Source organism: Knufia obscura (assembly GCF_036327395.1).
Source record: "Knufia obscura strain CCFEE 5817 isolate CBS 148926 chromosome Unknown scaffold_15, whole genome shotgun sequence".
In the NCBI taxonomy this organism is placed as follows: Eukaryota; Fungi; Ascomycota; class Eurotiomycetes; order Chaetothyriales; family Trichomeriaceae; genus Knufia; species Knufia obscura.
In genome coordinates, this window is record NW_027042701.1 from 525,688 (window position 1) to 551,301 (window position 25,614).

General features: G+C 51.5%; 11 protein-coding genes across 11 annotated transcripts; 7 read left to right on the forward strand and 4 right to left on the reverse strand.

The window, feature by feature from the left end:
- Positions 1-1,089: 1,089 nt before the first annotated feature.
- Positions 1,090-1,734, forward strand: PMZ80_010038 (uncharacterized protein; the record flags this gene model as incomplete). Its single annotated transcript, XM_064878431.1, has 1 exon — positions 1,090-1,734. One exon carries the CDS (start codon positions 1,090-1,092, stop codon positions 1,732-1,734), a length of 645 nt encoding a protein of 214 aa, XP_064725999.1.
- Positions 1,735-2,047: 313 nt separating this feature from the next.
- On the forward strand, positions 2,048-2,512 carry PMZ80_010039 (uncharacterized protein; the record flags this gene model as incomplete). Its single annotated transcript, XM_064878432.1, has 1 exon — positions 2,048-2,512. The coding sequence occupies one exon, from the start codon at positions 2,048-2,050 to the stop codon at positions 2,510-2,512; it is 465 nt and encodes a 154-aa protein (XP_064726000.1).
- An 840-nt stretch (positions 2,513-3,352) lies between these two features.
- rcd1 (RNA-binding protein, CCR4-NOT complex subunit Rcd1) lies at positions 3,353-4,562 on the forward strand (the record flags this gene model as incomplete). Its single annotated transcript, XM_064878433.1, has 2 exons — positions 3,353-3,902; positions 3,952-4,562. The coding sequence occupies 2 exons, from the start codon at positions 3,353-3,355 to the stop codon at positions 4,560-4,562; spliced, it is 1,161 nt and encodes a 386-aa protein (XP_064726001.1).
- A 1,171-nt stretch (positions 4,563-5,733) lies between these two features.
- Positions 5,734-6,831, reverse strand: PMZ80_010041 (uncharacterized protein; the record flags this gene model as incomplete). The annotated part of the gene is made up of 1 exon (XM_064878434.1): positions 5,734-6,831. The coding sequence occupies one exon, from the start codon at positions 6,829-6,831 to the stop codon at positions 5,734-5,736; it is 1,098 nt and encodes a 365-aa protein (XP_064726002.1).
- A 1,273-nt stretch (positions 6,832-8,104) lies between these two features.
- On the forward strand, positions 8,105-9,472 carry PMZ80_010042 (uncharacterized protein; the record flags this gene model as incomplete). Its single annotated transcript, XM_064878435.1, has 1 exon — positions 8,105-9,472. One exon carries the CDS (start codon positions 8,105-8,107, stop codon positions 9,470-9,472), a length of 1,368 nt encoding a protein of 455 aa, XP_064726003.1.
- A 2,217-nt stretch (positions 9,473-11,689) lies between these two features.
- On the forward strand, positions 11,690-15,270 carry PMZ80_010043 (uncharacterized protein; the record flags this gene model as incomplete). Its single annotated transcript, XM_064878436.1, has 5 exons — positions 11,690-11,887; positions 11,938-12,333; positions 13,329-14,088; positions 14,135-14,358; positions 14,407-15,270. The coding sequence occupies 5 exons, from the start codon at positions 11,690-11,692 to the stop codon at positions 15,268-15,270; spliced, it is 2,442 nt and encodes an 813-aa protein (XP_064726004.1).
- A 350-nt stretch (positions 15,271-15,620) lies between these two features.
- Positions 15,621-16,819, reverse strand: AIM6_2 (Altered inheritance of mitochondria protein 6; the record flags this gene model as incomplete). The annotated part of the gene is made up of 2 exons (XM_064878437.1): positions 15,621-16,584; positions 16,632-16,819. The coding sequence occupies 2 exons, from the start codon at positions 16,817-16,819 to the stop codon at positions 15,621-15,623; spliced, it is 1,152 nt and encodes a 383-aa protein (XP_064726005.1).
- A 1,380-nt stretch (positions 16,820-18,199) lies between these two features.
- On the forward strand, positions 18,200-18,778 carry PMZ80_010045 (uncharacterized protein; the record flags this gene model as incomplete). Its single annotated transcript, XM_064878438.1, has 1 exon — positions 18,200-18,778. One exon carries the CDS (start codon positions 18,200-18,202, stop codon positions 18,776-18,778), a length of 579 nt encoding a protein of 192 aa, XP_064726006.1.
- A 393-nt stretch (positions 18,779-19,171) lies between these two features.
- Positions 19,172-19,859, reverse strand: PMZ80_010046 (uncharacterized protein; the record flags this gene model as incomplete). The annotated part of the gene is made up of 2 exons (XM_064878439.1): positions 19,172-19,389; positions 19,439-19,859. 2 exons carry the CDS (start codon positions 19,857-19,859, stop codon positions 19,172-19,174), a joined length of 639 nt encoding a protein of 212 aa, XP_064726007.1.
- A 1,868-nt stretch (positions 19,860-21,727) lies between these two features.
- Positions 21,728-22,438, forward strand: PMZ80_010047 (uncharacterized protein; the record flags this gene model as incomplete). The annotated part of the gene is made up of 3 exons (XM_064878440.1): positions 21,728-21,978; positions 22,031-22,281; positions 22,338-22,438. 3 exons carry the CDS (start codon positions 21,728-21,730, stop codon positions 22,436-22,438), a joined length of 603 nt encoding a protein of 200 aa, XP_064726008.1.
- Positions 22,439-22,986: 548 nt separating this feature from the next.
- PMZ80_010048 (uncharacterized protein) lies at positions 22,987-24,638 on the reverse strand (the record flags this gene model as incomplete). Its single annotated transcript, XM_064878441.1, has 4 exons — positions 22,987-23,518; positions 23,565-23,837; positions 23,889-24,061; positions 24,108-24,638. The coding sequence occupies 4 exons, from the start codon at positions 24,636-24,638 to the stop codon at positions 22,987-22,989; spliced, it is 1,509 nt and encodes a 502-aa protein (XP_064726009.1).
- Positions 24,639-25,614: the final 976 nt, after the last annotated feature.

Below are 25,614 nucleotides of genomic sequence, written 5' to 3' on the forward strand. Positions count from 1 at the left end.
CTATGCATTCGAGTGGCACCTAGCAGCACAAGCAACAGAGCGAGTGTTGTGCGAATGAGCTCACCCAAGTATGGAGCAGTAAAGACATACCTTACAGCTCCGCAGGACCGCGTTGCTGTGCACCTCGGACTTGGGGTCTACAATGAGCTTTCGTTCGCCCACGATGTGGCAAGTAGAAATTGCTTTCCGACTTTCAGTGTTGCTGACGCGAAAAGTATGAACAGCGAGGGAGTCGATGATGAATGTTCTTAGAAAAGGTGCCTCATCTTTGACTTGTTTACTGCTACATCGAGTGCTGGGCAGCCAATTGCGCCTTTCCTTGTTAGGCTTAGAGCAGAAAACAGTTGAGGCCTTAGGCAAATAGTTCTGTTCTTAGAGGAGAAACGTGTTCACCTTCGCTATCCCTTCTGACGTCGCTCAGTGTCTGAAACATTCATGCATTCGTTCTCTTCAACACCCATGGTGCCATGTTTGGGGCTCCCACCTTGAGACGCGTCACCAGTGGCGTGAAGAAGCTATGTATTGAAAGAAGGCCTTGCCCACGACCTGACAGGCGAGGACAATGTCATAGACATTACACTGAAGTGTCTCAACATCGGATTCGCCAACGTGCGTGTGCCGCATCAGGTGCACAACAGATCAAGCTGCGTGAAGTCTCTGAAGTGCTGACTGGCCTGCTGATGGCTTGCAATCACATCCCGAGCATCTTCGGAGTCTCACAATCATGCCTGGCCGGATCATCAACGGCTGCTGATAACGTCCATGGAGCACTTGCACCTGGCTATTTGAGCAATTAAACGGCATATGCTCAAACCTCAGAGCTGCGAACGCAGGAACATGGACCAAGAACCGTTCTCCTGACACGGTTTGCTGCCTATCTATGCCTTGCAAGAAATCGCTGATCGGGCGTTGTCTGCGGACTGAGATGGCAACCAACGAACAGTGTGTCTGATGGTTGATAGTGTGCGCTTACAACTGGTGCCGTCCTACATTCTTCAAGATGACCCAACCCGCTTCTCCATTGTAATCTACATCAAAACTTTTGTCCATACGATTGCCTGTAGGTGCCGACCCGGATAGCTCGCTAACATGGACCGCAACACAGGGCCAACCAATACAGAGCCATCCACCACAGAGCCTCCTGAGACAGCTCGCACCGAACAGGAGCCCCCTATCATGCCCCTGGCCACAATTGGAGCAATGGAGATGACTCACATCAACGCCATACTCACGAAGTTCAACAAAGAGCAAGACTTACGTAGGAACATTCTAAAAGGATCAGAGGAGCGAGCCGCCAAATTCATCGAACAAAACGGCCGAAATAAACGGTTCGAAAAGGACAACCTCCTCCGCGAAATCGAGATGATGACCGATATCACCCGTACCCAAATCGAAGCTCGTCGAAAATTACTCGACATGACGCTTGCGTCCGAGGCCGCTCTAGTACTCAGAGCAGAGAAGGTCGCGATGCTGAATCAGCAGATCGGGGAGAGCATGAAGGACTACAAGGAGGAACTCACGGAGTGTCAGCGGACGATCAACTGGTTGGTTGAATGCGGGAATCTGCTCGCTAGGGAGGTCAAGAGTATGGTCCAAAGGGAGAAGGGGCTAGAACATTATGCTTCTGGTGTGACCACGCGTACGCTGTTTGACTATTTCAGCCAAGAGCCTGCACCACCAACGCTCGAAGAAGCAGCAGCTCTAGGTCTCCAAACTGGTCGACCTGCAAGGTGATCAAGTGACGTTGGCCATGTGGTAACCTTGGAGGTCCAGCAGTTCTTCACACTTCCTCGATTCCGTCTTCCGGTGGCAAATGTTGCCAATGGTCATGTGCTCTATGTAGTCTATTCATTTCTTCGGGAGCATGCCATATACTACCCCTATCAAACAATAATGCTTGCCCCAAGAAGCAAAGACTACTGACTGACTGACCAAACAGCAATCCTCACGAAGATATATTCCTTCCACCTTCGACAGCGTCATTTGAAAGCTCACTATCGCATACTTCTCTCTAACACCTACGCCGATTTCAGCATTCCAACCACTCATGACAACTCCCACACATACCTCGAGCCCCAACTTGACCGTCGAAGACGAATTTGTCCTCCTAACAGACATCGACAATAAGCGTCACGCTCGCCGATTCCTTATCGACACCAAACTACAGGGCTCAAACGAATTCGCTGAAATCATTGCTGGCCTTTCGGTACCTGTCGTATCAATCGTCAAGCCAGTGAAAATCATCTACACCATTAGACAAACACTGGAGGGCACCGAGCTCGATATTCAGTCACGTCGGCAACTACTAGACGTTGAACTTGAAAGCGATGCGGCAAAGGCTGCCAGGGCAAAGAGAGTCGGATTCCTGAATGACCACATCGAGAGCAACATGGTAATACTCGAGATGGCGGCGAAACAACTCTCGAGAGCTCAAAACCATACCGCTAGGCCAGTGCCCGAGTCGCGAGCGCTTGGGTTTGAGATCGCAACAAAGGGTGAGCGGCATGGTTAGCAATGAAGAGGATTTGAGACATCACTATTCAAAGGTAGTTGATGACACGCTGTTTCGAGTCGGAGGAGGCTAGACAAGGCCAGGCGGGGCCATATCGGAACTATCATAGAGTCAGGCATGATGTCGGGCAGTGGGTGGTAGGGCATGGCATAGTATGCGCTACAGTACATTGATTCTCACATTCAGTATTTGAGAAGAGCCTGCTACTTCTTGCTGGTCCCCACACATGACATGAAATTGGCGGTCGTCCGGTAATTGATTTCGTACAGCTGATTGCTCACCAGCTTGTCGCTCTCTCTGAGGAGCATCGGGCTTGCTATCGCAACTACCACCTTGGCGACTGTGAGCACTATCGAGATCAACGAGTACGAAGCTTTTCCTCCGAGACATGAGGCTCGCATTAAGCAATATGCATGTAGCCGAAAAAGATGCATGTGATAATGCACAATGAGGTTGTTCTTCGAAAAGACATACTATGTAGTGGTGAGGAGAGCAGAGCGGAATCAGGTCCTGCCCAGCATTGTGGTGTGGGTGCCCACCAGCGATCATCCGAGGCGCTAGAAAGCCGGCAGAGTTGCCCTATGTACCCCGAACTTTGAACGGCTCCGATGTTCACAGAATAGAAATCGATTCTTTGGTCTTGCTTTCAACCGTATCAACACATATCACAGTCACGTCTTGTCACCTGTGCTTGCTTTTCAGATCGTCGAACATTATCCCGCCCACGCCATATCGCTACCACATCCTTGAAAGAAGCGCGCTTGAGACTCGAAACCTCCATTATACCTTTGGACCTTCATCCCCTCACATACTAGAATGCGGCCTTGACATTCAACCAAAATGCTAAGCGCACAGCAATTCTACCAGCCGCAATACAATGACCAGTCTCCCTGGCAGCATCAGGAGAACCGGATACAGTACGCGCAACAGCCGTCGAAGCTGCAACAAGATCAGCACTACACACGAATAGCTGTCAACCAGAATCACACAAATCAGAATGCGAATACCCGTCAGAACACGGGCGATAATGCCCCAGACAGTAACGGCGCGTCGCTGAGTGCCTTGAATCAGCAAGGGTCGCCCGGCATGGAGCAGCTATCAGAAGAGAACCAGAAGGTCTTGAACTGGGTGGCACAGTTGATGGATCCCCAGCAAAGAGAAGGTGCTTTGATGGAGCTGTCTAAGAAACGAGAGCAGGTTCCCGAGCTCGCTCTGATATTATGGCACAGCTTTGGGGTCATGACGAGTCTGCTGCAAGAGATCATATCTGTATATCCGCTGCTCAACCCGAGTCAGTTGACAGCTGCGGCTAGCAATCGGGTTTGCAATGCTTTGGCACTGTTACAATGTGTCGCCAGTCACAACGAGACGAGGGGGCTATTCCTGAATGGTATGTCGTTCTAACGAGACAATGGAGGACTATCACTGATAAACCGCAGCGCACATACCTCTGTTCCTCTACCCATTCCTCAACACGACCTCGAAATCACGTCCCTTCGAATACCTCCGCCTTACCTCTCTAGGCGTAATCGGCGCTCTGGTCAAGAACGAACCAGCATCTCAAGCATCCGTCAACCCGAACGGCAATCCAAATCAACCACCGGGAAACTCTTCACCAACGATAACATTTCTCCTCTCCACCGAAATCATCCCCCTCTGCCTGCGCATCATGGAAACAGGCTCCGAACTATCAAAAACAGTGGCGATATTCATCGTCCAAAAGATTCTTCTCGACGACACAGGACTAGGCTACATCTGCGCCACCTACGAGAGATTCTACGCTGTTGGCACAGTCCTCAGCAATATGGTTGTTGGTCTAGTCGAGACACAGACCGTACGCTTACTCAAGCATGTCGTGCGTTGCTTCTTGAGACTCAGTGACAATAATCGAGCTCGGCAGGCTTTGCGACAGTGTCTGCCCGAGCCACTCAGAGATGCGACTTTTAGTGCGGTGCTGAGAGATGATGCCGCGACGAAGAGGTGCCTGGCGCAGCTACTGATCAACCTCAGTGATAATGTGGCTGACAATGCTGGGGATCAGTTTGAGTGAGAAAGCAAGGACAACAGCTGGCACTAGCATCGCCAACGATATTGTGGAATCTACCGGCAATGATGGAGGCGCTGTCAATGCGGAAGCTGAAGAAAGACCACAGCCCGAGTTTGAAAGGAACCAGCACTGTCCTCAGCACTGCAACTTGCAGTTTGCACCTCAACGAGACATCATTAACGTCTTCTTTACTAAAACACCACATTTACGACTTTCACTGGCAGGGCGCACGACGCGTCTATACCAGAAACGGCGAGAAGGAATGATTTGCTTACAATCAATTAGTGGCATAGAATATACCCCGGGCGCGGAATCGCAGCACAGCACAATATGGGACTTACGAGTATGTACATTACATTAGGTGAAGGACTGTGACGGAGGAAAATAGTATTCAAGAAATGGATTGGCGCAACATCATCCGATTTCGACTGCAAGATGGATGGATGGATGGAGATATTCGGAAAACTCTAACTACCTACCTTCTTCCTCTTCTGGGGAGTGTATGAATGAGAAGTGCATGCATGGATCTGAAATGGACTGGACTGGAGTGGGATGTGATGTTTGATACCTATGGATGAGCGACTACTACTTTACTAGTATCATGAAGCAAGTATGGAGTTTAATGAGATTGATTGATTGTTCGCTTTGTCCTTGTGAGATATTTGAGAGGGACTTATTTATCGCTCTTTCTTCTTGCGCAATTCGGATCCATTGCTGTTAGGGAGGTAACCGCCTGCTGATTGAACGCTTCGAGAACAAGCGTGCCGATAGTGTACCTTGTGCGAGGTGCGGAACGAAGAGACAAATTCTTTCGTGTGATCAACTACTCACACCAGCAAGAGCTGTACAATGTTCATGAAATTCATGGTAGAATGATCCCGTGTAATATCGTGCGAGACACCGTAGCATCATCGCTCATCACACGTCCTCAACCATCTCGCATGCCCGAATATGCAACCATCCAAGTTTTCGCTAAGTAATGCAGCCCATAAATCAATCAATCAATCAATCATCCAACCCATATATTCATATCCAATCTATCAACACAAAACTAGAATTTTTTCATCACAGCCAACGAGTCATATCCTCGACCTTGACCGCGATCTACTTCCCCTCGTTCGTCCCGCTGATGAACTAGAACCTGTGAAACTGTTAGCAACTATTCCCCCCAAGTTCAATGAAGGCTCAACTTACTGCTACTCGTATAGTAATCCGACCCATAATAACTATACCCACTACTACTCTTATCATCCCTCCTATCATGCTTCCTCTTCAGGCCCAGTATAGCACCCAGCCCGCCGAGGAACACAGCAGCCTTCCCAAACCCACCCAAGCCACTCTTCTTCTTCTGCTTCTCAGAATAATGTGACCGAGCGGGTTTCTGCGCGCCGTACCATGTCCGGCCGGCTGCGGCTCCACCAGAGTGATGGTGATGTCTCTCCTCGTAGACTTCGACTTCCTCTCTTCGCCTGCGTCGGCGGGGCCCCAGACCGAAGATCGCGAGGAGACCGTCGAGGAGACCCTTGAAGCAGCAGCAGGCGCAGATAAGTAGGAGGAGGATTATACCCAGTATCACACCGATGACGATGCCGGCGATGGCGCCGCCGCTGAGGCCCCCGGTTGATTCGGCTTGGGTGCCTGTTAGGACTGCGCCGCCTGTGCCGACGGGGGTCTGGTAGGGAACGGTCGTTGCAGCAGTACCTGTACTTGTTATAGTTGTGACGGCGTTCGTGGTGGGGCGGAGCGGCGCACCGGCTGATGCGGTGTCAGTCACGGTTACGGTCGCGAGACTGCTGTAGTAGCCTGAGCTCCCTGGGACGGCAACGCACATCCCCGCTTGCTGGCAGTATTGGCCTGAGTTGCAGCACATGTTTCCGCATGGTGATTGGCCTTGGGCGTAGGAGCAGCTGAGGGATGTGGTTGCGGCGGTGGTGGCACCCAGGTATGAGCTGAATGTCTCTGTTACTGTTTGTAGATCCGTCTGCACGTAGGTCGTGGTGTAGTATTCCCAGCTGCCGCCGGCTGCTTGTGTGACGGCTGAGCCGGTGCCGGCGCCGCATTGTGCTTGGCCGTTGACATCGGTTATGCAGGTTTGGCCGCTTTCGCAGCAGAGTTGGCCGTAGTAGCCGCAGGGGTTTTCGCAGCGCTTTGCGAAGTTTTGGAGGTCTTCGAGGCTTGAAAGGAGGTCGGGAATTAGGCCTGCGGTGACTGGGCGGAGGAGTGTGAGGGTGAGGAGTGAGAGGAGTGAGGGGGGTAAGCTGTCGAAGCGCATGGCTGTGGTGGTGCGCTTTGCGCTCGAGTCGCTGAGTTGTCTGTGCTCAGTCGGTGCGGGCGGATGTGGTTTGTGCTCGCTGTTGTGGTGTAGATCTGGTGATGGTGGGCTGGTTTGAGTTTTTGCTTCGATACTTTTGATTTAGTATTGCTAATTGATATGTCACGATACAATACAGCAGAAATGGAAGACAGAAAGGGAAAACGTACTTGCAGTGTTGGGTAGAAATGGTGTTGGTGACCAACCTCCTCGAATCGCAGAATCCCAGCCTCCCAACTTTTTCCGAGACACCAAGCAATATCGTCAGTCAGAACCTTGAAGTGCAATAAGGATGGCTGGTTGACCAGATATTCACCGATGATGATCGCAGGCGACAACAATATCAGCTCATGGTAACGTTGTGCTCTGCTCACCGAGGTGAGAGTATGGCATGCCAGGTCATGAGTTGTCCTGTGGGGATGGACGGCTCCGTTTTAGCTGCAGCTCGGAACGTCCCCCAATCATGTTCCGACCATCCTCAGTCTGCACCGCTTTCGCATTGGTGTACATCTGTTTCGAGTCAACCAGGATTGCTGATGGGATGAGCTCTTTGATCCCAACGATTTCACATTGTGTACACCCCGTTGCTAGGAAGATTCCTTGCAAGGATGGCTGCAGATCTATCGATAGAGCGGACAGGCACGTTGGCCACTTCTTGGCACGTTCGCTGCCGGCAGAACTATAATCCGACTCAACCCTCCGCCGAACTTCTTTCGAATCTGGACTAGCGATCTTCACCACGATTCTTTCGCGTGATGTTTCCCTGTAGCCTTTGAGGTCGCTGTTCTGCAGCTCAAGCAAACCATTGCTGCTGCATAGCTACACCGTCTTGGAAGTCTCTCCTGCAAGACTGATATGAGGCTGAGCACTGGCCATATGATGCGCTTCTGCCTGCGAATTGAGCTTGCAATAGCAAGCTTGGTGGACGCCATCTAGAAGCTTTGCTAACACTTCTCTTCGCACCGCATGCGTGGCTTCATAACGCCGAACATGCCAGCTCATAGCTACCGAAGCACAACATCGGCAGAAACGCAGGCGCGTGGAAGCCGCTGCTCCTGCTGTAGACAATGAAGCTCACGAAGATGAACATGACCAGCCTGCGAGCACACAACCTCTGGGCAACCACTCTTATCCGATCATCAATCTGACTGGAAATGCTCAAGCGATACTGGGCAATGTACAAGGTCGGGTCGGTCATTTCTTCCGTCACATGGGACCTGCAGATTCTAGGAGCATGCTCATCAAATCTCTGTACTTCCAAGGAATGCAGACGAGAAAACAGCAGATCAGTGCGAGAGCAGGTTCGCCCAAGCATGTCGAATGGGTTTGGGACACCACTTTCAAGACCTGGCTTGAAGGTCCCGGATCATTCTACTGGATCACTGGTCTACCAGGCTCTGGAAAATCGACTTTGATGAGACATATCTGCGAAAGCAGGGGTACACTCGATGCCCTTCAGAGATCAGGGCACAAGTGGGTGGCCCCTCATTTCTTCTTTGACTTCAGAGCAGGCGAGAGCATGGCAAACAGTAGCGAAGGAATGCTACGATCGCTCTTGTACCAACTTGTCAACCGACTGCCACATGTAGCTGATCGCATAGATCATATACTTTTCGGCGACACCTTCGAGCATAATAGCTTACAGAGCTGTATGGATGCTATATGCGAAGCCGTCACGTCGTCATCCGAAATGGTGTGTGCTTTCGTCGACGGCCTTGACGAGTTTCAGGGTGAGGCATTACATTTGCTGGACGTCATTCACAGTCTCGAGGACCGTGCTGGCATAAAAGTACGTCTGGCTAGTCGGCCGTACTCCATCTTCAAGCGGGATCTATCGCGCTTCCCGCATTTGGCAATGCAAAACCATAACGAAGAAAGCATCCGGTTGTATGCAGCATCAAAGATGGGTGCTAGTCGACTACAAGCGAGTTTGCCGGAACGCCTCGTGGATGGCATATGCGAAAAGGCACGTGGCGTTTTCCTCTGGGCCAGGCTTGCAACTGATGAGTTAAGCCGCAACTGTCTAGCAGGCAAGTCTGTTGAAGAGATGGAAGCATGTCTGGGGCAAATGCCAGCAGAGGTGAAGGATATGTACCAAAGGATTCTCGATCAACTACCTCCTGTACTGGAGTTAGAGGCAGTCATGCTGCTCTACATGCTCTTAGATGACACACGATCTGACACAGTTAACATGTCGGTCAGAAAGCTGTATGTGGCCTTCAAGGCTGTGATCAGTCGACTCGGTCCTCGAGCTTCTATCTTGCCAATCGAAGTCGATGCCAATAATGATGCCCGGATTCTTGCAGTACTGGGTGACTTCCTGGACATGACCGAGGGTTCCGAGCTGATGACCGACCATCACCTCGTAACAACAGATCCATCAGTGCCAAACACAGCTCCACTGTTGATGTTCGAGGAAGGAAATGTCTGCTTTGGCCGAAGTAAGACTTCTATTGTCTCTCTGACGCATGAGACGCTAAGAAGTTTCCTCATCGGTAATGTCTGGCTTGCAAATCGTCTTCCACCTGTGGTCCGCGAAACAGACTACTTCAGCTTTTGGCCAGACCTTTATAAGAAGGAACTGACGCTTGTCAAAACTTGAGCACTATTGAGTTCATGGCAATTGAGCAACTGGTAATTGAGTACGTATCTACGGCAGAGGAACACCTTATCAACGAGTCAAAGCAGTGGATAACACCTGAGTCGTCGCTGTTGAACCTCCTAACTTCGTGGCCAAACTGGACGTCGTTGCTCCCGTATGCGCTTCAGGAATCAATGAGAATAGGAAGCTCAATGGCTTATTCGTATGCGACACAAGTCAGTCCTTGTCCATCGGCTTATTCCATGCTTCGTTGCGCCATCTGCATGTTTCAGCTGTATGATTCAAAACTCCGTCAATCAAGACACCTCGACTTCGACTCTTGCATATATATTCGAATGTGGGGAAGTGAACGACTCCATGAATGCGCGGAACGAATTGGTTGGGATATGGCGTACGCTCTATGTCACAGACTTCTGGAATACCTAGATGACCGGCTTAGACATGATTATGCCATATCGTACAGTACAAAGCAGTGCCTTTTCGACCTGTTATGGAATAAATGCATATGGGATGAGTCTCGGGAAGGTTACGAGAACCTGCTGACATTCCTTGCTGCCTCTGGATGTCATGTGACTGGCCAGGATCTGTGCGCATATATGAGGTGGGCCGGCACAGTTTCGGGTGGGGGCAATTTCATGCCCAAGTTGGTATGCGACCATCTGACCAGGGAGGAGCTTCATCATGATCGTTGTTGCCCACCAGGTTACTCGCCACAGGACATCCAGCGCCACTCCAACTTCCTTGGCCATTGGGCTGAACCTTATGTGGCTGTGGTCTTTTTGAGTGATATCCATCGCTTGCTCCAGGTATTCCTTGGCCATGGGCAGTCCATCAATAGTGTCTGCGTGGTAACAGGCCAGACTGTTCTGAACGCGATCCTTACTCCTATTAAGTTCCCTAGTGATCGGTGGTATATCCGAGAGATAAAACTGATTTTGGCTCTCAAAGCTGGGGCTGATCCCTGGATCGAAGGTACGACAGGTACCGCATTCGACGCCGCCCAAAGGCTTTCGAAGTCGCACGCAGAGCTCGATCCTGCCATCTCTAGGAAGGGGGAAATTGAAGATTCCAGGATAACTATACAAAACATCCACAAAATCTCGAAATGCTACACTAGCCTCGAAGGTCGTTTACCCGCAGCCATAGACCAGTACCTTCATGTCCTCGAAAAACACTATCTCCAACCTGCTGGGTACTTTGGTTGTAAATACTTTCCTAGACCAGGGCATCCCCCGGACATCGACCAATATCTGCACCTCGATTCTGATCAAGACAGAAGTGAATCTCACTGCAATGAGTCGGTCCTTCAAGATTCTGCAATCGACTCTCGAAAGGAAGAGGCCACCACGCACGAAAAGCTGCAGCGACCAGGTACAGGCCTGTCAGATGGATACTGAGCGTCTGTCTTCGCGAGGAGTCCCGAAATAGCATTTGTTCTGAATTGGAGAGGACAATACCCGCGTGCATGGGTCTTGACGCCGAGAGATCGTGGGACACGCGTGAGTCAGGAGAGTCATACGTCTACAGGTGAGAGAAACCTAAGTATCGGTCGATTTGAATGCTACTCGTGTGGCTTACATCGGGGCGAGAAGCATAAGTGGCTGATGGCGTTGGGTGGGCAAGGCTGTTACGAGTCATGCTTTCAAGTTTCCTCCTGGCATTGATTGATCGATTCCCTGTTTCACTGATTCGTGGCTGACTACGCACAAGATTGGCACCTTGAGACTGAGGTGCGTGGTAGAATAGTCAGACTGCGATGAACACGGATACGGAGGAGATCTGGCTAGATGAATTTGAGATGCACTGCGGTTCTTGGGATCAGTCGGACCCACATCACGTCCATACCAACGGTTTGCGTTGTTGTCGGTGCGAAGCTGCTCATGCCTGGATAATGTAGTCGCGTGTTCACGTTTGCAGATACAGATGTAGACATCGATGGAGAAGGCATAATGATGTGTTTTCGGTTGTTGCAAAGATGTATGCCATCCTACACGTGATAGCACCCCCCCAGACCACCGGCCAGCCAGGGGCCGAGGGGCGGCTCGCGGCACGTGTCATAAAGTCTTCCGGCGTGCTTGATGCCTCAGGCCTAAAGCACGATTGAACACCTTCGCCAAGCGGCATCAGGAGCGATGGTGCAGCAGTCGTAGACACCAACAGAGGACCAAGTTTTGACAGCCGCACCATACTCTTTTCGAGTCTCCCCTTGTCGAGAAGATGCTGCTCAAAGCGATCACCAGCCTGGTTGCAGGCTTCAGCATCTTCACATCTGTCGCAGCACATAACATCCAACTCAGAGCGCATTCACGAGAATGCTTCCACGAAGAACTGCACAAAGATGACAAGATGACAGTCACCTTCCAGGTGGGCGACCGGGAGTTTGGAGGATCAGGCAACTTGGATATTGACTTCTACGTTCGTCCCACCACATCTGCCAGCCATCGTCCAAGACTGACCACAATCAGATCAAACAACCATCCGGCGCATTTCAAGTCCAGCAGAACTCAGTATCGTCCGGCGACTACACCTTCGAAGCCGGCAGCGACGGCAAATTTGTCTACTGCTTCAGCAACGAGCACTGGTCCGCCAACAGCAAAGAAGTCTCCTTCAACGTCCACGGCATAGTCTACGTGCCTGAATCAGAAAATCCCTCCGACCCCCTCGAGGCAGAAGTCCGCAAGCTGGCTGATGTTCTGGCCCAGGTGAAAGACGAGCAGGCATATATTGTCATAAGAGAGCGGACGCACAGAAATACAGCTGAGAGCACGAATACAAGAGTGAAGTGGTGGTCAGTCTTCCAGCTGGGTGTGCTGATCGGGGAGGCCGTCTTTCAGGTCTGGTGGTTGAAGAGATTCTTTGAGGTACGCAGTCTGTGAGACAAGAAAAGTTGAGCACTGTTTAATTGACATCTCTCTTTTGCAGGTCAAACGAGTTGTATGATAGATATGATTAGACGAAGAAAAGAGTTTTGTACAGATATCCACCAGAGTCAACAAGCAGCATTGCCACAGGTCTCGGTCTGGGCAGTCTCTATAACTGCATGGAAAGCTGCCGGCCTGGTAGTGAGACTATGTTCTGGCAAGAATTGCGGCACATAAGGACAGGCGGTCATCGAGGTCAGTTCTGCCCGACTCGTCCTATTCTGCGGCCTACATCGAAGAACAATCCAGCGTTCTGGCGAGGACATCAATAGGCTTTGTCAATGGCATGTCTCGGTACGAGGCAGGTTTTCAGGCAGTCAAGAGAAGAAATTCAGGACGGCTTAACATGGCGAGCAGAAACCAGGAACATACAGGCTGGCAGCAGATTACGGCGACCAAGTGACACTGAACGACAGTGACACCATACACAATGTGTAACCTTGCATGATTTGCACAAGTGGCTTGATTTGACCGAATACACAACCCCTGTATGGCCCTGGCTATCGATGTCTCGTTCCGATGGCTTCATTCCGAAAGCGGTATCGTTTTCGAGCAATACAAGCATCATCTCCCACTATTCTGAAAAGGCTTATCCAAGTGGATGCAATCCTAGATCTCGGCCTCTCTCTCTTCCTCTTCCCTTGCTGTTGTGGCTTTTCTACTGGTTCGGTATTTGCTGACTTCGGTTACCTAGTCTTGTGTAGCTCGGACGCTCCCTAGTGGTTACCTGGACACAGGGTGGCTGCCACGCGAGGCTTTCGCAATACGAGTTATGAGAGTAACTTCGCTTGACAGTACTGCATCTCGATGCTGCTCGGAATGGCTTGCATCCGAGGTCATGAATTTGAGATAGATTTTGGCAGCCTAAAGATGTAGCGATTGGATTTATCGTCAAAGCATCGAGCTGACCAGATTTTCTTCACTGACATTTTGAGAATATCTTTTCTACTGATGAACTTCCTAGATTCGCGCATACAATGAGGTTACCATGGGCAAAGGCCAAAGAGGCCGAGAAGGAACCGACTCAACCATCAGATGTCACCACTGAGAACACGACTCCGACCGACGGCGAAGTGCACGAACCGACGATGGCCACCGACAAGAAATCAGAAGCAGGACCAGATGCGACTGCCGCTAGCAATCCAGAAACGACGTCAGTGTCACAAGATGAAACCGCAAAGCTGGACAATGCAGAACGCACAAATTCAACAGCGACCGCATCCTCCACCGGCGACGTGGATGATCCATCAAAGTACAAGACAGGCCTACCACTGCACCTTCTGACCTTGGGCCTCGCCCTGTCAACCTTCGTTGTCGCATTAGATAACACGATTATCGCCACTGCGATCCCGCGCATCACGACCGTCTTCGACTCTCTAAATGATGTCGGCTGGTACGGCTCCTCATACCTACTCACCACAACTTCGCTGCAGCCCACCTTCGGCAAGATCTACCAGTACTTCGACGTGAAGTTCACCTACCTCTTCGCACTATTCATCTTCGAGGTGGGTTCGGTGCTATGCGGTGCCGCAGTCAACAGTACCATGCTCATCATCGGTCGGGCCGTGGCCGGTGTAGGCGCAAGCGCCCTCTTCAGTGGTGGTATGACGATTGTCGCCTACTCTGTTCCGCTGCATAGGCGACCGATCTACATCGGCTTGCTGAGTAGCATGTTCGGTATCAGCTCCGTGATAGGTATGCCTGCTCCACACCCTTAGCCATACCTGGCTGACACATCTAGGCCCCCTCCTCGGCGGCGCCTTCACAGACCGCGTAAGCTGGCGTTGGTGCTTCTACATTAACCTCCCCATCGGCGCAATCGCCATGGCCGCCGTATTCTTCTTCTTCCAGAACCCAGTACGTGAAGAATCAAAGCTCACAACCAAGGAGAAAATCCAGCAGATCGATCTGCTCGGCGCGGCCTTCCTAATTGCAGCTATCGTCTGTTTACTCCTCGCTTTACAGGTAAGCCCAACACTCCCTCACAATCTTTGCCCTTACTAATCAATCCAGTGGGGCGGCTCCGTCAACCCCTGGTCCTCCTCCCGCGTCTGGGGCTGCCTCCTCGGCTTCGGCCTCCTAATCACAATTTTCATCGCCCTCCAAATCTACCGCGGCGACCTAGCAACCCTCCCACCCCGCATCATCGCGAAACAACGCACGGTCCTCGCTTGCAGTCTTTTCTCGGCCTTCCTCGCAATGGCACTGTACACACACATCTATTACCTCCCGTTCTACTTCCAAGCCGTGAAGGGCACGTCCGCCGAAGGCAGCGGCATACGCACGATACCCTATCTCGTCAGTCTCACCATCGCGAGTATCGTCGCCGGCGGCCTCGTGACTGTCTTCGGTCTCTACGTCCCATTCACATGGGTTGGCAGCGCGATCTTCACGGCGGGCGCGGGCGTAATCTACAGTCTCAAGGTGCATTCAACTGTCGGCCACTGGATAGGTTACCAGATCCTTGCCGGAGTCGGCGCGGGGATGTGTGTGCAGATCCCGTTCATCGCTGTTCAAGTCGTTCTCTCGAAAAAAGATATGCCGGTGGGGAATGCGATTGCGATATTCTTCAACTCTCTCGGTGGGGCGATCTCGATATCGATTGCGCAGAATATTTTCAGTAATGCGCTGGTGAGGGAGATTCCGCGGTATACGAGTGGGGTCGACGCGAGTGTTATTATTGCGGCGGGGGCGACGGGGATTAGGAGGGTTGTGGGGGAGGAGCAGCTTGGGGGTGTGTTGAGGGCGTACAATGTCACGTTGAGTCAGAGTTATGTTTTGGCGATTGTGTGTGCGGGATTGGCGTTTGCGAGTAGTTTTTTGTTTGAGTGGAGGAGTGTTAAGGGGAAGAAGCTTGAGTTGGGAGGGGCGGCGTGAGGAATGAGTGGAAGGTAAACAGCTTTCTTGGGAAAGGGTGGAAATAGGATGGCCATGCAGGGATAGCTGCAGACAAGAACATCTTCGGCCGTGACGATAGAGTGCTGACTCGTTTGGTGAATGTCCTGAAATGCGAGTTACACTGAATGCACTACCACTAGCACTAGCGTCTCAAGCTGAACTCACTATGCCACGTCGTTGCTGCAGATAGGACCTCGTACCTGCGCATAACCCTTGCCACAGCTTAGTCACCGCCCAACAAGTACTCATACATAATCCCATAGAGCCGAACCAACGCGTACCTGCAATTACCTGCTACTCACAGTTTCCCCTTCAGCGGGGCACCTCTATCATCCACATAGACTTAATCCTGCAATGACACACCATCTCCAGTCCCACCCTGTCGCGCTGACCAAATCATCCACGTTCAACAGCCCAACTCCGCCGCCCACCAGCGTCTCCCAGATTCTGTTCCTCGCACTGATCGGCCATGCGGGGGTCGCCCAGTACCTAGACACTAGACCTCGTTCCTCCGCGCCTTTGATCTGCGCACTCAACTGCTTCAAGCTTTGGCCGCTCAAATATCCAAGCAGGCTTGGTCTCCCGACCGCCGGACCCAACGCCGCGCTGGCGAAGTAAGAATTAGAGATATTGTACCTGTCAGAGCTGAGCTCTGTGATGGGCGCATCAAAGAAGATGTCACGGTATGTCTCATTCGCGATGATCTGATCGAATGGGGCGTTGCCCGTTGCGACGATGGTAAGTGGGCCAGGGATGATGGTTTGCGAGGCGCCGTTCCAGTGGCGGAGGTAACCGGCTTCTCGCAGAGGTTCTAGGTGCTCGTTGACGAGGGGCCAGAGATCAGTCCCGTCGGACTTGAAGTCAAGAAGGATTGTGACGGCCCGATTTGGATCTGTCTCGAAGATGCCTCCTGTTTGCACCATATTGCGAAGTATCTCTGCCAAGGGCTCGGTGTAAAGCGTTGAGAGGGTGTGGGTTAGTGTGAGTGAGGCGGGTATGTGGCCAACTCGAAGCTCCGTGCTGTTGCTTTGCGACTCTGGAAGCCATATATCTGCTTCGATGCTTGTGCAGCCAGCGGCGAGCGCATCGAAGAGGGGTACTCTACGCGAGTAATCGTTGTGGGAATGGCAGGGCTTCGGGATGATGTCTTGACTGAAATCTTGGGGCCAAGGCGACAAGAGTCGCATGGAGTCCAATGGTTCTTTCCAAGATTCGATAACGGTTTGCAGGCCACTGGATGGTCTGTACGGCCTGAGTCTGGCGATTAGGGCAAGGACGAGTGCAAGCCAGATTCTGTGGCATGTTAGATCGCGGGTCGAAGAGTGGAATGGCAAACTTACAGCGCGATGAGTCCCGTGGCGGTAGCAAGCGTGCCTGCTATCAAAGCTCGACGAAGCCATCGGGGTCTGTCTCGCACAAAGGCCTTTATGGAAGTCTCGTTCCTGCTGGGAAGGTACCTTGGGGAACCGTCTTCAACCTCCTGCGAGGTCGGCCTGATGTTGAGTGCCAGACCGTTCTTGCAAAGCATGGTAGAACGTGTGTCGATCGCACATCTGATTATGCAGCTGGTCGTTGGTTTGCAGGAGGGCCACAGCTGGTATATTGCCATGGACCGAGCATTCGCCACACCACGCAGGGTAGGCGGTAGTGTCTGTAGGGGTTCCGAGGCTCGTAGAAGGAGATGGACTCGTCAGGAGTGCCGACCCCTGTCTATCGAAGATATACTGTCCCGGCAGGTGGTGAAACAATGTTTGCAGACGTATGCGGTCGGCGAGCCTGAGGAAGATCAACTCACTCTTGAGCAACGCCACCACTTAAGGAAGTGGTAACAAACAAGAATTTGCTGGGTTAAATTGTATGTGTTCGCCTCGAGCTGTAGATGCAACGAGAGCTTCAACACGGGCATTACCCAATTCATATCCTCGGTTTTGCTGAAGTGCCCTCATGCACTTGAAGCCGCTACAGGAGCATCGATGCTGCCATACTGCGTCGATGCTTGAGTTGACGCGCGCTTCCGACATGGTAATGGACCAAGTAGAGGCCAGGCCACATGTAGTCCTGTATTCCATTAAGATGCCGCTAACTCGAGCAGCAGAGACCTAGAACGAGTGGCCCGCATCGAGTGTTGTGTGACAGATGGCCTTCCATACCTCAAGACCATGTTGTGGCCCATAGCATCCCAGAATAGGTAGCGCGTGGAACGACTTTTCTGCATCTAGGTGTTGACCGCACGGTCAGACTTCGTGACCTGCTGCGGCATAGTGCATGATGTGCCGCAAATCTGGTACAAAGTGTGATGAATCAATCTTCAGCCAGGGCGCGAAAACGACTAAAATGGTCTATGTTGAAAGCGTCTCCACGTGCGGGCGCTTCAGTACAGGGATAATATCAGTAACCAGGTTTTGACCCAGGTACAGGTTTTGACCCAGTACTAAATTTGCGGAGGTTTTAGAACCGAACCACCACCTCGAAAAGTTACTATTCAATAACGAACGTGTATTCGCATTACGCAGTCTCTCTAATTACAAAAACAATGCTCTAAGATAGAGAATGAGATCCTCTACCTCCTCATACTAATCTCAGAATAATTAAACCAGAAGCAGGTGAATGCGAAGGACGATTCGTTGTAGCTGGGTCAAAACCTATGCCTGGGTCATAACCTGGTTTGTGATGTTACCTAGCTCCCAGGTCGCGTACGGCCCACGTGACAGATATCATCCATGGTTTGTAATGACATTCCTTAGCTAGGTAGGTATGGGCGCCGCGGTATGCGCCGGGTAGCTCCGCATGGAAGGACAGATTGGCGGCAGGCGTCCGTGAGTGTGAAATGTGGTCTTCAACCCGTAACCGTGCCTGCTCAATCCATCCATCTTCCTTACACGTACAGAGCACAGCTACACCTTGTCTCATGGCTGCAGTGCTTCTCTTCGTGACGGCAGATGTGCCCATTGATGTAAGTACTTGCTCATATGTTAACAGTATCGGCGTACGGATAGAACATAACAAGAGAAAACAGATGATCAATGAAGTTCTTCGACTAGGGTGCATTGAGTATTCAAACTCCTGCTTCAATCTGATATCTTCGCCTGAACAAGAACTGAGAGAGCGCCGTACGAATCCCCCTGTCGAGGACTTCAAGACGGGTTTCAGCTCCAGATCAGTAAAAGACCTTGGTGAATACATGCAGGCTCGCCACGCTGAGCGCAAAGACCGAGAAGGCAGCCTGTACGACTTGACTACAATTGCCGTCTTAGACGCTCGCTCAAAGCAAGATCGAACCTTGAACCTAGGTAAATTTACCAGTGAACGGAGGGAGGTTCCTGAGGATCCGGATTACGGTTCTCCACCGGCATGGTTGTCCGTGAGACTCAAGTTCGAGAGCATTCCTGTAATGGTCCGAAGTGCGACTTTCAAAGACTTTGTTCTTTTCGGTGAGGACTCCATTGGGCTTGTCAACGAGGTTGATGTATATGTTGGACCATCATGAATTGCCAATAAGCGTTCAGAAGTGTTAGCTGCCTTCCTCAAGCTTGTGCTACATGACACCGCGATCATCGAGTGAAACTTTGAACATGGTATGAGCGTCGATCTCATTGTCGAAAGCCAAAGTGGCGCAACTTTCAACACCACGCATGATGCAAGATTCTTCTTTTGAATGAATTCATGGCATTCAAGCCGAGAACGAGATACGACAAGAAACAGGAGCTAAAATTGACATAGTACAAGATTTCGAACCAAACGCCTAATTTATACAAACGATCGTACAGCACACCTTCTTTCCCAAGACACGAAAGTGAGTGACTCAATCTCTCACGTATGCAAAATTGCAGAAGAAGCCAATGACTTCGCACACCACTCACACCGCTTGTCCGAACAACATTCAGGATTCTGCAGGTGATCCAGAGCTGATTGCGCCACCAATTACCCAGCCATTATCCGTTTCCCAGGTCCCACCCCTTGTGTCGTTGTTTTTGGAACCCCAGCATGCAGACTTGCCCAAGGGGCTTGTGTCCCACGCAGCGATATGCTGCAACGCATTGTAACAATCCGAGATTGGCATTCCTGCGCTGGATCCAGCGCTCTTGTTAATCACGAAGACTGTACATGGTCAGCGCTGTGGTGGCATATCCTCAAGCAAGAGACTCACATGCTATGTGTCCGGGGTCACCCACATCGGCAGGCGACTTTTGGTTGGTCAGAGTGACTGCATACCCGGAGAAAGTTTGACTCTGGCTCTGTGGGATTTGGTTGATCAACCCTGATCGGTCGGAGCAAAACTCGCTGCCTGAAGCCAGCCACTGATCAACAGGCACCCAGTTCTTGTCGCCCTTCTTCGTGAGCCCTGTTTGCCCGTCGTCATCGTCCGGTTGACAGGTGATAAGTTTTCCCCGCTTGGCCAGTCCTGCGCTGGTCAAAGCCCACCCTGGTGCTGGACCAGTCATATCCGCGTCTACCTCTTGCAGACTGATGTCCCTAGCAAAGTGGTAAGCTTTAGGTGATGGGCGCAAGGGACTAGTTGAGACGAATGCTGCCAGCAGCGCCATCAGTGACATGCGTTGAAGGTGCATCTCGATTGACGATTGTGAACTGTTTCGGTAGTAGTTGCTTGTGAGCTGTTCCTGGTCACGTCTGTCTGGGTGAGAGGCTGCTGTCTGTCGTTGAGTGTCTATGAGAATGGCTTGGAGAGGCTGTGGGAGCATGAGAAGATCTCTTCCTTCATATAGCTATCTCTTGGGGAATGAGCCATGCTTACAAGACTTTGACCCCGAACGTCCGAGAAGCGCGCACGACACAGACTAGAGCAACACCTCGAACAAACCTTAAGTCCAGAGGCAGCTTGACCACACCATCAATGCTGTCTCAGCAGCCTGCAATCTCGACAGAGCCGCCACTATGAGATTCGAGTCTGTCCCAAGGTTTCGCGTGGAGACTAGGCAACTCAAGAATATCACAGATGGACGAAGGACGCCGCTTCTTTGCGACACATCATAAAGCCTTGTCGCAACATAGAACGAATATCGCGCCGGCCTACTATGCGGGCAGAAGCAGCATACGGGTACCCGCACGGTCGCTGCGTACTTCTGCCAATAGAGTCAAAGTTTGGCTAGCCATACCCAGGCTGAGGACTGGACAGAACGCGCCAGAGCAGAGTCCAGTAATGTGAAGTCATGAGCAGGAGTTCCGCATCGGAGTCTCATCAGCTCATCCTGAGCTCCGAAAGAGGGACCAGTGTAGCATATTGAGGCGCTGCATTCATCCTGCCAAGATCAACACTTGCTCTTCGGGATGAACAAAGTTGCCTCTGTGGAAGGCGATATGCGAAGGAGACGGGCAAGCTGATTTGCAGGCTCATCACGTGTGCCGCCACCTTTGCCAAGATCCTTCTTGGGCGGCTAGCGTCCTGTTGACGAAGCGGCTATGCAGGCTAATCTACGCCTCATCCGAGAGCGGCCGCAAGCACCCGCCAGTGGGTTGCACAGTGTATGCACTTCGAGTCGAAGCCCATGAGATCGAAAATGCTTGGCGTCAGTAAGTCTCAACTGCAGTGCCCGACCGGGCGGGCCCGGGTGGAGGCTCGTAAAAAACAGCCTAAAGCCTATTAGCCGCTGCACATATGCCTGACTAATACGGCTCACTCGGTCATTACATATTGTCCCTTCTCGCGACTACCTAGGTACCTAGCTACATAACATGTCTCAGCTGGTTATCGTCCATCTACACCACCAAAGAAATTGCGCCTCGATACATGTCCCATACTCATGCCGACCCTGCGGCGCATGGGCCGCAGGTCGCATGGGCAGCGCTTCGGCCATGAACAACAGCGCACCACAATAGCAACCACAACAGCCATGGATGCTAGCATACACAGAATTCGGCTGGCCAAGGTCAGCGATCTGGCACGTATGCAACCGGACTCCCTTGCGCTTGTAGTGTCACGGATTCAATCGGCGATGTATGAATTCCAGCTTCCATTAGCAGCATGGTGCGCAAGGTGGGTGTTTCTGACTTGCTCCATTCCGCTCACACATCTGAGTATGAGTGGGACCTAGCGGCAGTGTTTGAGAATGCATAACCTTCATGATGATCGACTGAGCCAACAACTGGGCGTGCCTCGCACACTGCCGCCCAGCAAGCGCCCCTGCATGCGAAGCCAGATTGGGAAGACATATTGGCTCTGGAACAGTGTCTCATCTGGAGCCCGAGGCAGAGGCTCAGTGCCATCCGAAAGCCAATTGTCCATGAGAAGGTCGCTGTTGGGTGATCTACGTTGCGCGTTTTTCAGGTAAAGTGTTCCCTCAACTGAAGGATATAAAGTCGGGCTACTGTCAGAAAAGTAGGCCGGACGATCCCAGGAACAATCTCAACATACACAGCGGCCAACACTTCAGCACAATCTACACATTAGGAGCAAACATCAGTGTCACAGCATCACATCATGACGAAAGCCTTTAGCTTTCTCCTGCTCCTTGCTTGGGTGCTCGCCTCCTCGGCCGACGCAAGAGCGATACCGGAGGACTCCCTTGCCATCTCGAGCCTTGACGATGCAATGGACGCCCTTCCCAATAATCTCACCCTACAAAAAAGGTTACCAAACGGCGTCAGAGTCGTGCTGACTGGGATCGGGTGGGAGTACGCCGCAGAGAACTGGTGTTGGTATCTTCTTTGCGTTGCAAAAACCAGAACTTGGTGAGATCCATTTGATGGTCTAATCTTACGCCAGCCTGTTGACCTGTGTTAGGACATATGATCCACTGAACGCCAACCAAAGGCGACAGATCGATGGCGCGAAAAGTGGTCTCTTCAAAGATTCAAACATGGCAAAGTACGACGCTTCCAGGTTCAACTCAAGCTGCACGAGTGCCGACGAGTGTCCACCGGCTTCAGTGATCGAGTCAGGTGGAGGTATTAACGTCAATGGGCTGCCTGGCACCAGTCCGAACCATGATGATTGGGCGGCGCTTTTCGGTGTACCGATAGACGAGCAGAACAGTGAGCCTCGCCAAGCACTTTTATCGTTCCTGAAAAAATACTGATCACACCTGCAGAGCAAGGAGCAGAGCTCAATGATGCCTACGGAAGAGCTAATGTGGGTACTGATCAAGGCCAGAACCTGCAGTTTTGGGTTGACTTCACGAGCAATGGGTAAGTCGCAAGTGTCCTTGAGGCTGCGGTATTCTTTTTGACACAATTGCAGCTTTTGGTGTACTGCACTCAGAAACGGAGATCCATCGGTTTGCAAGAATCCTCCGCAGAATGATCCATCTTCTCAATTTGGGTATCGCCGAACCAGTGAGTACCCTGGGGCAGGAAAGCAAACCACTTTTGGCCGTGTCTCTGCACGATAGAAGCGATGCAGCGCAAGCTCGAGATAGACTGAACCGTGTCAAATCGGGCACAATCGCTGAGACACAGTCCTGATCATGAATCATGCTGGGGAGTGACAAGGCAGACATCGAGTACCGAATGTTCCTGCTATAGGGCATAAGCAGCGCCGCAGCGGGCTTGGAAGAGAGCACCAAGTTGCACACATGGGTGGTCGCATATACAGGCTTTAACACAAGTAGATTTCGCCGAACCTCAATAGAAGCCTTTCAAAAGGGTTGCAACCATCGTGATTTTGGGTCAGCCACAATACTGGTTCCCACGAGTCAGTCCCACGCTTGGGGAGACCTGATTGTCGTCGCCGGCTCCTGTCTAGTATCCATACAGATTCACATTCTCCGAATCATCAGTCGACCTGATCCTCTCATTCTCCCTCTTGAGAATGATCCTCAATGCCCACGCACACGCAATCGAGCACAATGCGAAGCCCGCCGACGCACCAAATCCAATGCCATATCTCGGGCTATCACTCTTTGGCCACAGGTACGCACCATAGATATACCCGATTTGCCCACCTACATTCGTCATCGCTAGGACAACAGCCTTCTTCTCTTTCGTCTGGGAGAGTGTCGATGATGCCCAGCCAATGATGACACTGTTCACAGCATATGCACCGACGGGGAAGATGAAGCAAGCGATGTATCGGCCCGCTGTGTTGAGTGTTGATGCTGCGATGACGAAACCGACGATAGCGATGGATAAGCCAGTCGTGATGTGCCATGTCCGTTCGTGGTATCTGCCGGAGCTCCAGCCGAAGAGGATGCCGGCGGCGCCTGCGAAGATGAATGGTGGGCAGGTCATGACGAGGGTGACCGTTGTGTTGAAGCCGAGTGTTTTGACGACGCTGAGTTTGTTAGTGATTGTGCTTTGGTGGAAGAGTGTATACTCACGTTGGGAAGAAAGAGTTGAATGAACATGCGGACAAATGGAAGTTCTGCATGAGACAGAAGAGCCAGGTTCGCTTGTCCTTGACTGCTTGCTTCAAGCCTTCCATTGCCGAAGCCTGGCCTTGTGAATCTGAGACTCGATCTCTTTCCATTCGTGCATGGGCCAGGTCACGCTCGGTCTGCGATAGCCATCTTGTGGTCAATGGTGTGTCTGGAAGCAGCCAAAAGCCGAATAATGCCACAACGGCGGTTGCAGCGCCTTCAACGATAAAGAGCCTAGGCAAGCAGATTAGTGCCCATCTGGGACGAGGATAGAGACCCGCTTACCATCTCCAGCCTGCGATTCCGCTCAATCCATCCATTCCTGCAAAGATGCCAGCAGCGATCAAGCCTGAGAATCCAGTGGCGAGAATTTGAGCACAGTAGAGCAAGGCTATCCTTGAGGCGACCTCTTTTCTGGTGTAGAAGATGGAAAGCACGTATGTAGCACCCGGATAGAACTAAGAAATGTCAGTTAAAGAAGATATCCAGTCGCTCGTGACATACTGGTGCCTCAGTAATACCAAGAAAGAATCGACATGCCACGAGTCCGCCAAAGTTCTGTACCAGAGCTGTGCAGCCAGATACAGCAGCCCACACGAGCATCCAGCCACTCATGTATAGACCCGGTCGGACCTTGGTAATCATCATATTCGATGGCACTTGCATCAGCACATAACCTACAAAGAGGATCGACACGGTTGTATTGAATTCGGTCCCAGTCATGCCAAGGTCTTCTTCGAGGTCGTTGAGACGTGCTTGGGCGATAGCATTCCGGTCGACATAGTTGAGAAAATACATGATGCATAATGTGGGATTTTGAGTAGTTAGCAGAGTTTGTGCAGCATGTGATGACTGGACGCTTACCATGATCCGATAGTCGAGCTTTCTCACTAGCTTGATCTCTGCTGGGTCGGTCTTTGCGACTGCGCCAGTATAGTCCTTCCCCGAGAAGTCGATACCGACTTTCTCGGCTGATTCAATCTCGTCGGCATACTTCTCACCATGTTTCTCCGGTGTAAGTGTCGGGTTGCCCATGACTGTATATCTGTAAGCGGGTCGGTCACAAGTATTCGAAGACAAAGATCGGGACTGCAATGAGCCAGGCCGCGCTATATACGATGATCATATTTCAACGTCGCACGAGCTTCCCCAGATTTAGACACCGACCAGGGCGTTGGTCGGCCGCACATTTGACGCCGAAGATGATCTTCCCCAGAAGACCGCAAGTTGCGCGGCTAGCTAAGCATCTGCACGTGAGATCTTTACCCCGCGGGGACAGACGGATGCCCACGAGGTGCGAGGACAAGACGCCAAGGGTCTTGGCGTCTTCAAGCTCTCTTGGCTTTGACACACATGGAAGGAAATGGCATTTGAAATATTGCCGACTGACTGCGCGAATCAAGTGTGGTGGCTTCCGATGAATGGCTGATAAGTCGAGCTTGATCCTTCCGTATGCTTGTCATTCTGGTACTGGTTGTTGTTTTCAAGGATTGCTTGGCAAAGCTAAGGACTTCTTCAGAGCTCTTGCGGTGAGAACCCGGTTCTGGCTCGTCGTCGTGTCTGTATAATATTGTCAATGACGCCGTTACTTACTCGTCAGCCTCCTTTCAGACTTTGCATTCGTTGATGAGATACCGGCGCTGCTTTTCGCTGGCGTTGCACACAGCGTGCAGCGTCACATAAACGAGCATGGACTCTTAGACCTATTTCTGGACAATTGCCTCATGCTTATCGGCTTCAGCCCACGAGGCCGTGGAAGACAAGCAACAGCCAGCAGTAATCAACATTTGCTTGTCCCGCATTCCTACTTACGAGAAGCCGTTAACGCCAGCAGGCGCAGCCCACAAGGGATTGCAGCCAACCGTCCTTCATCTCGCATGACGTTGTCTTGTCTCTCGAAGGCCAAAATGCCAATCATCGCGCAGATGACAGGAGCTGAAGCTGCACGTATTGTGGTGGCATGTCGAGCGGGAGCGGCAGGTAAAAATGCTTTGTATAGAGATGGTCGAAG